This window comes from Caretta caretta, chromosome 1, assembly GCF_965140235.1.
Source record: "Caretta caretta isolate rCarCar2 chromosome 1, rCarCar1.hap1, whole genome shotgun sequence".
In the NCBI taxonomy this organism is placed as follows: domain Eukaryota; kingdom Metazoa; phylum Chordata; order Testudines; family Cheloniidae; genus Caretta; species Caretta caretta.
This window is the reverse complement of record NC_134206.1, coordinates 298,121,217-298,134,001: the sequence shown is the minus strand read 5'-3', so window position 1 is coordinate 298,134,001 and position 12,785 is coordinate 298,121,217. Positions and strand designations below refer to the sequence as shown.

The 12,785-nt window shown below is 40.2% G+C and overlaps 1 protein-coding gene across 3 annotated transcripts in view; it reads left to right on the top strand.

Moving 5' to 3' along the window:
* The window catches only part of TMEM117 (transmembrane protein 117), a 320,755-nt gene that overhangs the window by 38,732 nt on the left and 269,238 nt on the right, over positions 1-12,785 (top strand). For all 3 annotated transcript variants that reach the window (XM_048835994.2, XM_075124394.1, XM_075124395.1), the window contains exon 3: positions 6,728-6,860. In XM_048835994.2, the coding sequence (XP_048691951.1) occupies positions 6,728-6,860 (133 nt within the window). The remainder of the gene's footprint in view (positions 1-6,727; positions 6,861-12,785) is intronic.

The following is a 12,785-nucleotide window of genomic DNA, read 5'->3' as shown; positions in this document are numbered from 1 at the left end:
CTCTTACTTAACTAGAATTTTTGGCTTACCAGTACCCCCCCATTCCCCCAACCTGATGGATAACAAAGCTTTTACTGTAGTAGGCTGGCACAGGGGCTGATGGTCTGGAGAACCAAGACTCTGCTTCCCATGAGAAGTTGCCATGGTCCAGCAGAAGAACGATGGGCAGTACACATAAGTAGTTAAGAGAATGTCAACCTAGGTGGGCAGCTCACTACAATAAAGCCAAGAACCTGATCCCACTACACACGGATGAGCAGGCCTGGGTCCAGCCAGCAAATAGGCACACAAAACAATAGCAAAAGGCAACACAGTGGACACAGGTCCTATGATATAGCTACAGAATAAGAACCGTGGTAGAGACTTCATTGAAGACAACTGTTGAGTAGCAGCAGACAGCCAGAACCCCCAGACATACTGGACTCAGGCTAGGACGAGGTGGGCTTAGAAAGACCCTCAGCCATCAGCTAGCCTGATGTAGGTATACCTGGAGAACTGAGGCATATGAGTAAGCCGACCAACTGATTGAATACAGCCATAGGGTGGAAGCAAGTCCCCCACCAGCAGCTGCAATGTACAAGAAGTGGGAGGCTGGTTCGAAGACAGCCCACTTTAAAGACTATGAGGTCTAACAGACTGCAATGTGCTGGTGGTAAAGGCCATGTCCCTGAGTTGGTCTATCTACTAGTAACCTCTGGCCCCAGCAAGTCAGCAAATGGTGGCACAAAAGACAACAACAACAGCAGTTAAAAGGAAAGATGTCACAACCTGCCTGGAACGTGAAGGGAGGCACACAGACTGCGGGAAGGAATAGGTTGGTAGAGGCAGCAAGCAGTCAGTCTGTTTGCACAGTGATTAAATTCTAGGTGCAGTTTCAGCATCTCTGTTAATAAAGAGCCAGTTTAACTTTAGAAACATGGACTGTTCTCATGTTATTACCCTGAACATTTGTCTGTCAGTTAGTATTTTATATATCAATGTCATTATCAAGAATATTTGTTTTCATCCATGGAACTCTTTTTATGCAAGGAAGTATTGTTATCTCTATTTTACAACTAGGGAAACTGAACGAATACTACTGCTCCCCATAGATAAACTATGTATTCTTAGTCCTGGATTTACTTCACCTTCCCAAGCCTAGACCACAGGATCAGGTTTTCCTTGCAACGTGCTGATAACAAAAATAATTTTTTAGAGACTGAGAGTAATGTCTTGTACACAAAATCCTAATTAGGTCATCACATAAGGCCCCTTATGCCTTTTATAAAGAGCAGTGGTGCTGATCTATAAGGACCAAGACACTTAACTTTTGAAAGTTCAGCTTCATTCATATTCACCAGTGTACATTTAGGTGCAGGGTCTTGTATATGTGGGAAGTGTCTACAGAAAATATACACTAATTAGAAATGAGCTGTTCAAATCTAACGTAACTGGTCAATTTCATATTTCACTGCTTCAAAATTGCTGTGCAGAAGTACTGTATAGAATGGCACAGCATAAAACTGAGCCAGAGTTTCACATTGATTACTTGCATTTATCATTCCCCACCCTTTCTCGAGTTCTGCTTCTGGGCTTTACCCTTATTACAAACTGCTAGTGAGACTATTTGTATATGTTGTGCAAAATCATGGCAAACATTTCACATACTGAACCCTCCAGAGGGCTCCCTCTACAGAAGGGACCCTGGTAAGTATTTATCAGGGGATATACTGGTGTGCTTTGAGACAAGATGATGATTCTGTGCAGAGCCGTCCTTAGGCATACCTACATAGCTGCAGAGAGCACCTGAAAATTTGGGGCACCCCTAGGTCTTAGTGTCCACCCTTCCGGCTCTAACTATCCCTGTTCTGACCCTTCCTGCAGGCTCCCACAGCTGGCTGCTGCAGCCTGGTGAGTCTTCCTCCGGAGGGGATCTAGTAGTTAAAAGTGAAAAAGCGTTCCAGACCTATTAGCACAAGACTGAAACTGTTAAAGAGCCATTCATGGGGTAATGAAGTCATTTAACAGGCATTCGCCAACCCCCAGGTATATACTGTCAGTTTCTGTATTTCCTGACAAAAACAGTTGTGCATTACTGTAATATTTACTCAGAACATGTTAGTCGACGGGACCTTAGTTTAAAATTTGTTTTAAAAATATTTCATTATTCAAATATTTCAGTGTGTTGCTGCTGAAGATTATAAAATCACATCTCTAAAAAAAAATCCTTGCATAGATTTTTAGATGCACAATCTGAGTATTCAACTTTAGCCTTAAATGATTGGATCTTCAGACATTCAGTTTTTTAAATAAATCCTTCCAAAGACCACCCTTATCTAAAATACACATTTTAATTACTATAGTAAAAAAAAAAAAACTTGCTCCCAAAGTCTTCCTATCCTTTCTGTCCATCCCTTTTTCCCTTCACCTCCTCTCCCCCCACGCCCCATTGAAGAGAGCCCTTAAAGGGACAACCCCCCTTTCCTTCCAGATAGCTGGACAAAGAGTTTCCCTTTCTTTACAGTCTGACTATCTGATGAACTAGTTTTAAGAGAACCCTCTGGCAAAATCAGTAGTTTAGTAAGATATAAAATCCTTTGTAATGCCTAAAATCTTTGGAAACATTTTTTTTAAAGTTGGTGAAATTTCATAAACATGTCTATTGTTATGGAGATCACAAAGTAAATTAGTGTTCTCTTTTTCTAACAGCAATGAACATTGTTATGAACACACTAAACCTCTGTTACTGATTAATTTAAAATAATGTCTTTGTTTCAGTGAGTTAAAGATGTAGTAATCTGGAATGATTATGAAGGCTTAAGAGTACATTTAAAATATAAAATCAGCTTAGAAATACTGATTAAGAAAATGTAAAACAGAGAAGAGCTGCGTCATGTATTCCATAATATTTAATTGTTGTATTCAGCAAGACAGCTAACTTGCCCTTACTACAAAGTTTTTGCAAATAAATGTCTGACAAACTTCAGGGCATATCAAAAAACCTGTGACTGACATACTTTATTCCCAAGTTAAATGTTTTTAATTAGGTACTCTCTGCATGTCCATTGTGCGTGAGGGAGAGGGTACGGGGGTCTCTGCAGGGAACTGTGACTCTCTGCCACTGTGAGGCAGGCCGGGAGTCTCATTATCCTTTGCTGTTTCGTCCGGCCCCCCCTCCCCGGGCTGCGGGCTGCCATTGGGCATAGGGGCACCAGTTTAATAATACTGCGTAGGGCCCCATAAATCCTAAGGATGGCCCTGATTCTGTGCAAACTAAAAAGGCAGAAGTAGCAAATCACCTGTTAGGTGGATGAATAACATGCTTAGTGCCAAATTCTGCCCAGTCTTATGCCCTTCGCTACCCCAGCGAAATCAATATTGGATTGCACAGGATGTGTGTCAGGGCAGAATATGGCCTTTGGTATAACAAAAATTTACCAAAAATGCACTCTTTTCTATTTCAAATATTTGATAAGAGAAAAGGCTCCCATTAGACAGATCAGAGAGAATGGGATGAGTGAGTCAATGGGCTTTCTCCAATGGTTGAAATGAATCATAATGGTCAGTAAACCTTCCCAGCTCCACCTCAAAAATGCAAGTAATCTGTTGCACTGAGTTTCATATTTAGCCTGTCATGTTTGAAGATACAATATTGGAAATTTGTGGGTAAAATACTGAGCATTTTCAGTGAATAAATGATGAAAAAATGTTTAAGATTTTAGCTGATGACCCTTTAGCATTGCTGCCTACAGCAATGTGCTGTATATTACCACCTGTCATATTTAATCAGGCAATCTCCTTGCCTGGTATTTAGCAGCAAGTCTTTTATGTTTCTCATATGTTGCCTCATCAGTAAAAATTCCTTCTGTGTCAGGTTATTAGTGGGGTGTTAAATGTAATATGCTGATCTAAGCCCTTTTAAAAATCAAATCTGTGATATTTCGTTTCTGTTTTTGCTGGGCTTCAGGCCCCGAATGCAAAATAATTCTAAACCTTCCTGCTTTCACCCACCCACTCTTCCTTCGATCTTTAATAGCTGCAAATGAAGAGCCAAACAGAAGGTAGGAGTCATTACAGCTAAGTGTAAACTGTAGAACTGGGGGATGTCATTATATTGCAGAAAGACTGTTGTGCCTATGACATTAAAGCCAATCCTACTCCAAATACAGTTGTAATATTATATTTATGAAATGGTAAGAACATTAACATGAAAATAATCACAGCTCAGACACTCCAGATAACATTTAGTCCTCTGAGATGCAGTGACAATTTCTGGCTAGGAAATAAAAAATGATTATCTTGTTAGTGGCACTGCAGGCTTTGCAATGTGATTATTTACTATTTCTACTACATTAGCATTTCGGGCATGTCTGCTCTGCATCTGGGAGCTAGCTTCTCAGCCTGGGTCCACAGACTTGTGTTAGTAGGGCTCTAATGCTAGCTGTGTGGACATAACTCTGACATTGCAGCTGGGGCTGGAGCTCAGACTCCCAAGTTCATCCATGCCAACAGGCTTCAGAGCCCAAGCTGCAATATCTATGATGCTATCTTCAGAGGGCTAGTGTGAGCCTTGATAAAACAAGTCTGTGGATCCGAGCTGGGAGGCTCGCTCCCAGGTGTAGAGGAAGTATTGTTATTCCCATTTTACAGGTGCGGAACTGAGGCACAGAGAAAGTAAACAGTTTGACCAAGGTCAACCAGGAAGTCAACAGAAGAATCAGAAACTGAACCCAGCTGCCCTGAGACCGAGTGCACAGCCTTAACCACCAGACCTTTCTGTGCGGTTGTTCCATCTCAGCCGTTAAGCAGAGTTGAGCCTAGTCAGTACTGGAATGTGAGCTCTCCAGTGTCTTGCCACAGTAGTGGTTTTGAGTAGCTCAAACCATCTCAAAATCTCCCATATTGGCATTCCGTGGATATGGAACAGGACACATGGCAACCTGCAGAACTCTACAAGAAAGGGGAAATTGCCCAGCACAATTGTCTTGGATCTTTCTGAGAGGAGGTTACAGAACAACTGTAGTAAACCAAACCCTCTGATCCAGGCAGTACTGTTTGTTAAACACATGTGGTAATTAAGGATGCCATAGTACATTTTGAAGAATAGGTGTGTCCTCGCTGCAACTGGTCAGAAAATCACCATCTAAATGAAATTTCAAAAAGAAGTGTATGTGTGGGAGGGGGAAAATTATGTGAATAGTTTTGTTTGTTGTTTTTGGCCAGTTCTAGGCTAGGCCAGATTCTGATTTTGGATTTCCCAGTCTAAGGGCTCAGTCTAAGGTGCTGAGCATTGTGGTCCTGATTCAGTATAGCACTTAAGCATGTGCATAGATTGGAGCCAATAGGATTGCTCATCTGCTTAAAGTTAAGCAAGTGTTTAAGTGCTTTGCTGGATCAGGACCAGAGTTCTCAGGACTTTGCAGGATGAAGCCCTAATTTAGGAAATACCCCTTCAGTTGTATAATTCCCCTTCTAAACAATCACCTTCCTACTCCTTGAACTGGAGTCCTGCTACTCCTGACTCAGTAGGACAGTCTGTTTCCACTTCCGATCACTGCTTTTCAGTGTACATATTATTTGTAAGACATTTTGGGAGAACAGTTAAAGTAAAAGATGCTTAGACAATTTAAAAATATTTTAGTAGAGAAAAAGGTGATAGGTGCTGAGAAAGACATGGATTTAATATTAACTGGGTAGTGTGTGTTTGATTATTGTTTATTTTACTTCTTGCAAAAAGAAGTAAAATAAACCCCTTTGTGTTTTCATTGTATTTATGAACCAGATACTCTGAAGAGATATTAAGCTTGGTTATACTTCCTGTTATAGAGCAAACCAACCTTCTTTTGCTTCAGTATGGTATTTACACCATTTTTTTTTAAATGTCTTGCTGTTTTGCTTTTTGGCTTTTCCTGAGCCTAACAGTTTCCTGTGTTTTTTGCACAGGTTGCCATTTCTTCTCTCTGCTTGCATAATGGTTCGTTATTGTTTCTTTTGGGGGCAAAAGTTATCCTGCTTGTAGTGAAAACTTTTTAGATCTAAACCATTTTGTCTGGCAGCTTTATGAATTTTAGCACCCCTATCAGATCAAATAATAAGATTAAGGAATTCTATCAATGCCACAGGGTGTGGACATCATCTGCAAGCCCTTTGGTGGGGAATTTGAGAAGTGTGAACACAGAACCCTAAGGCACATCCTTTGCAAAAGTATATCCGATAAAATAGTTAACATATAGCACAGTTTAAAAAAAAAAAGTGACTCTTGCCTTGAGTATTAAGTTGGCTTTTAGATTAATTCCAGAGATAGTTTTCCCTTGTATAGTAATTTGTCTTAATTGAATTAATGTGTTATTCTCCTTGAACAGACTCGGGCTGAGATCCTACAGTTTGAACCACTAGTACAGACTCTTGCTCAGCCCATGGGATTCTGCATAGGTACAGGGGTCCACACTAGTGTATCTGATTGTAAGAGCAGGGCCTAAGTTGGGTGGACAGCAGTTTATGGAGCACATACCCAAATACCTTATAATATAGCAAGAATATTCTCCAGCTATGCTGAGTGCAAGAAAAGGCTGAAAATGGTATAGAAACTGTAAAATCCTGAATTTTTTTTTTTTTACACAGAAAATCGAGTTATTGCATTTCATAAGTAAGTACAGTTTAGCAAACTGTTTTGCTTTTGCTATAAAGTAGAGATACATTTGTATTCTGGATAAAATAAAACTGATTTCTTATAATATTCACACCACAGGTCAGTTATTCCGGCTAAAAATGTTTCGAGAGGATCATGGATCTTGGATGACAATGTTCTTCAGCACCATTCTCTTCCTCTTCATTTTCTCTCACATTTACAATCTGTGCCTCCTTATGGCAGGGAATATGAGGTAGGCCTTGGGTTTCTTTGTCTTCTATTGGTGTATATAGTCTCTCTGGAATTTATTTTATAGTGTGCTCCTGTATAATTAACAGTTTACTATAATGAAAACACATTAGCATTTGAAATCTACCTTTTTAACATCTCTGTTTTTCTGTATTTAGGCATGATGATAATTTAGCAGTTTGACTGACTAAGAGGTTTGATGATCAGTGATGAGGAGGATTAAGCTAATTAGTTCACAATTATAAAAATGTGACCTAAGCTATTAATTATTAAGCCAACTTACTAATGATTCTTGTATCTACTGCTTATAGTTTGTTCACAGAAAAAACTACATTAAACTGAAGTTAAGGTTGAGTATGTATCAGTAATTTAAGTGTAAAAACATTACAGAGACATTGTAATCATCCCAATACGAAGCATTACAACCCAGGAAATTCAGATGATCAAATGGGTGAATATCTTGTCTACTTAGCAAGCCAAAAAAAAAAACTGTTAAAGAATGTGATGATGTGTTGTTTAATGGACTGAAATACATTAAGGAAATATAAATGTGATGTATTATAGGTCCCAGTGTGCTGCCAAAAATATATGCAGCATGTGAAGTCCCATTACCAACATAAGATAAAATAAAAGCTGAACTTAACTAGTTGATAAAACAACTGTGCTAATAATGTGGTCACCATAATACCACCAAACAAATTATGAAGTTGTATTGGTCCAATAGATATGAATAAGGGCATCAAATGCAATTGCTATCCTAGGAGAGCAAGTGTCCATGTGGTCAGAAAACCATCAAGGCTCTGAGATGGTAGTTACTGACAGATGCCTAATATAAGTAAGGTAGGATAATCTTCCCAACTCATGGAGGTTTAGGTCTTACATGTCCATCCTGCATTTGTGTCGGTTATTGACTGTCATTTTGTTACTATTATGCTTTATTTGCATTTGATTTTCCAAAAAATAGAAGATATATCTAGCTCTTGGAGTCAGTGGATACTGGGCCCCGCCAGGTGACAGCTTTAAGTTTTTGTAACCTTGACTCATATTCAGAAATGAAGTTAATTCACTCTTGCCAGCACGTCTGTGCCTCGCCTTTGTTACTCTCTCCCTTGGTTTGTTTGCATACTGCCAGCTGTGCTGAAATGACCCCCTGATAGTGAAAGCCCATGTACACACAGACAGACATGATCTATTTATAAAATAGCATGTATTAGTCAATCTATCTTCTTATATAACATGAAATAAAGTCTCTCCATCCTTGGTATTTACGCCAGTCTGATATTTGAAGAAAATTGTTATGAGAAATCGACTGTGCTATGCCTAGTGAATCATTTGGACTCTGAAGGTTTATTGGAATGCGCTTGGTGCATTTCTAGCGTTGGGACAGTAGGCAAGAATGAAAACAAACAGTAAAAAAAAAATCTCACTCTTCAGCTATGTCACTTTGATGTAGAATAATATCACTTCCTCCCACATCATATATGTGTCTCTATACTTTTCCTGCAAAATTCTTCCATTCAGAAACAAACTTTTCCGCTGTAGATAGTGTATTCAGACAAAACAGAGCTTGAATTGGCTCTCTCAGAGTACAGGTATGCAGTATGCATTGATTCTCTGAAAAAAACCCCACCATTTGGGTTTGGGAGACTCATCAACAAAAGAGAGAATGCCAGAGCCCACTGTTTAACTCTCTCTTACAATGACATTTTAGAGAGTTTCAGAGTAACATCCGTGTTAGTCTGTATTCGCAAAAAGAAAAGGAGTACTTGTGGCACCTTAGAGACTAACCAATGTATTTGAGCAGAGTGGATTTCCTCTCATTTTTGTGAACACAATGTTTGTGAAAGCTGCTTGTTTGACTCTATACAAAGGGGTTACAGCGTGGACAGCGCACTTTGCCACATTGCCTTACTAGTGGAGCCCAATCCTACACTGGAGGAACTGGCATTGAAGGTAAAGGGGTAGGTCAGTATCCATGGTCAGACAGTCTGTAGTCTCTGCACAGATTGCTGACGTGCCTACTTACTGCGATGTGGACTCCTGAACATTAAATACTTTAAAATAAAAACATTTACAATAATAAAATCATCCTTCCAAAACAAGGGCTGAGAGCAGGGCTTGTTTTAGGGGTGGGCAAGCAGGGTGGTCACCTTGAGTATCAACTTCTTGGAAGGTTCTCCACCCTGACTGGCAAAAGCTGGCTGAGAAAGCCTTAAAATCCCAACCCCTAAGGCTGAGTGGGAAAAGATCAACTCTTCTTGTGCAGTGTGCACATCACTTTGTCCCTCTACCAGCTAGCTTTGTGTGATGGCAGGGGAATGAAGCTGACAAGTTCCTTCATCTCTGAATACTTGATCTTGTCAATGAAAAGTCCCTAGTGGCTCACAGAATGGTGATATTGGGAGAGTGATGAATGTTGCCAGATGCATGTTTGCGCTGGTGATCACAACAAAAACAATGTCCTGTTGGGGGTTGGAGTGGGTAGGTTTGGAGTGAGTGAGTCCCAAGACAGGAGATAGAGCTTTAACATCGTTTCAAGACTCATCTCGGAGTATGGGATAGGTTTGTGTTTATTGATGAGACACTTTTTTAAAGTGCTATTCCAATGAGTGTCTATGTTTGTCAGACCCAAGAATGTTTCATTAGTGTCCCTTTAAAAAATAAAAGTTTAGGAATTGTGCTTTACTGGGAGCTGAAAATAGGTGGCCAGTTTGTTGGTGGCTGAATACACACTGTGCAGCCAAAGGTTGCTTTGAGAGTATGAACAGCTGGATCAAAATCTTTGATTAGCCTTTCGTGACTGTGACAGAGTGAGGATAGATCTCTACTCTATTGAGAACACCATCTTGCCCATTAATGTCATTTCTTATTAGGGGCTCCCCTTTGTATTGAAACCTCCATTGTAGGTTAGGGATCCATTTTTTGGCAGTAGGGGCTTGACACCTAGTTGGATGACTGTCTGAGAAGTTGGCAAAGAGCAATATAATGCTATCAGGTCTGATTCTCTCTCAATTACCAGCCCAACCACAAGAACAATGAACTCTCTCAACCTGGGTATATGGCCCAATGAGGTCAGAGACTACATTTAAGAGGGGAATTCTCTCTCTGACAGGAGTGTGTGTAGCAGATCATAGCCACCATGCAGGAAGACTGGGCTAAGGAGGTAGAAAATCAGGAGAGCTGCTTATCCTATGGAGGCTCACCAGACACAGGACACAGAGGGGGCTGATTTCAGGATTGTTTGTTATTTTCCAAAAATCTGTAACTCTCTAATGCTGTTGAAGAGTAAAATGCCTGTGGTTAAGAAATTCCTTTTCTAAACCTGAGTTCCTTGCCTGCCTGCCATCTTGTCCCTGAAGGGCTGGAATGCTCCTTTGAGGATCTAAGGCAGCTGGACTGAAGGATCTTACTGTCCAAGAAGGGTGCTAGATACAGGGTGTGTATCTGGGAATATGCCTGAGAGACCCACAGCTACAAACTGTGACCAGTCACCACTAGAACAGGTCGAGAATTTGCTACAGAACAATTTTTTTTTAAATGCCAATTCATTGAAACAAAACCTGTGTGGAAATTATTCATTTTTGATGGAAGTCATCTCAGAACTAGGGGTGAACTAGAAAGAGAGCCCCTGGAATAGCCAGGTGGCTAGGGCACTCACCTGGAATGTGGGAGACCCCTCTTCAAGGTCCTGCTCTGCCTGATTCAACGTAAGGACAGGAACATGAACCTGGGTCTGCCACATTCTAGGTCAGTGCTCTTTATCTCTTTTCTGTTGGAGCTGTTCCTCATTGTATAAATATACTTTGGATCTGAGACATTGACTAGCCTAGTGGTTAAGGCACTCACATAAGATATGGATACCCAAGTTCAAGTCCCTATGACTCCCACATCCCAAGAGAATTCCCTAACTACTGGGGTGGGTCTCTCTGCTTTTCATGAAGCATTTCTAAAGGTTGCAGTTTCGTCCCAATGTGGAACAGGAAAAATGTTTGAAATTGTGAAAATTTCCCACCCAGCCCTTGTCACTCTCCAGACCCAGGGGGCGGATGAGATGTGATTCCCAGCAGGTGGGTTCACTCACAAACTGGTGTTCATCCAGACAGAGAGACCGGGGGGTAGGTAGTGACAGTGACCTTCGTAACACTAAGATGGTGTGTAAGTTAAGGCAACTGAGAGTGGTTTATGCACAGATGACAGAGGTTTTATTTCAGAAAGTTTTCTCTCTTTTTTTTTCTAAGAGCACTAGAGTCTAAAACTGATTAAAGAGAAACTGAAGAATGCTAGCCTGAGTGGTGATAAAGGCTGAGATTTTCAAAGGATCTGAAGGCAGTTATTTCCCCCAACTTCCATAGAATTCAATGGGATTTGTGTGGTTATGGCCCCTTTGAAAATCTCGGCCAGAGAGCTATGTCTGGGATCTGCCTGCTTGAGAGGCTGCCTTGCTCCTTCTGCCGTATTGCCAGGACTGAGGCAATAGTGAAAAGGGTGGTTTTGGGCAGTCATTCTTAGTTTTCATATAGCATTTCATCCTTAGGTCTCAGAGCACTTTCCAAAGGACAGTGTATAGCAGTATCCTCATTTCACAGGGAGGGGCTGCTGAGTCACAGAGATGAGATGAGTGACTTGCTCAAGGTCACATGGTAGGTAGAACCCAGGTCTCTTGACTACCAAGCCAGTGCCCTGTTTTAGGCCCAATTGTTTAGCCACCTTCATGTTGTTTTAATCTACTATGGCCTTCCATGGTCTAAATTCTGTTATCTTGTACTCAAGTCCACTAGTGCTGGCCTGTTGTGGAAAGTCCTGCCTAGCTCCTGATATCTCTCAGGCATCTCTAGAAGATTATTGGCTCTGCAATGTCATAATGCAGACAGGACTTCCAGCAGCTGCCAGGGTGGGTGGACAGCATATCTATGACAGGACAAAGGTACAGATGAAAAGCAATATTGTCCCTTCTATTTCAGTGTTACTGAGAATTATTTTTAAAGCAATAGTTGGTCTTTTGCCCTTGTGCAGTATTGGTTAACTGAGACCATTCACATTCTTACAAACCTCATCACTGATTCTGATGCAAGAAAGAAACTGATACATGAGAAGACAGCTGTGTTAATTTAAAGCTTCATTTGAAACATATGGAAGAGGGAGGAAAAATCCTTGTTAGCCAAGTGGAAAAGAACAAATTATGAGGATGAGAGAAAATGGTATAAAACCACAGTGTTGTAATCACATAGCATTTGACATTTGTAAATGTGTTCTGGGAAGAGCCACATGATGGCAGCAAAAGTCATGTTTTAAAAATAAATATGATGGTTATGAGTTAAGAGCAGCAGGATTTTTTCTATTGAAAACTAATTTTTATTCTGGATTATTTGGTGTCAAAATCTCAAACTGAATTTTTATTTCCTTTTCAATCTGTATAGTTTCATTTAAACATAGACATTTTTATTTTTGAACTGTCTATTTCATATTACTTGTTCTCATTTGACTATAGACCACCCAATTATACTATTGTATGGAAAGATAGTATAAATTCATAACAAGATTAATTGAAGTTTGTTTCAAATGGGACACCTTAAAATGGAATATTGGCCTCCTGTTTAAAGAAAGATCTATCTATGGATGTGTTCAGATATACCATTATTCAATAGTACAAAGTAATTTAAAGCTGTAGCCACAACACACTTTCTTTCTGGTTGTTGATTATGACCTTCTGCAGTTAATAATACAGTTGTCACTATTGTCTCATGCGAGTGCTGGGTCTGTCATAACAGTTTTTGATGCACTTTCTATATGTATTCTTTCACTGTGATTCAGTTGTTTTTATAGAGTTTGAGATTAACATTTCTTGGTACTTCTGTGTCTTTGCTTTTAATGTAGAGTGTTTCAAGCATGTGCTTAGATCCTATTGAAGTCAAGAGGTGAAACTCTGGCT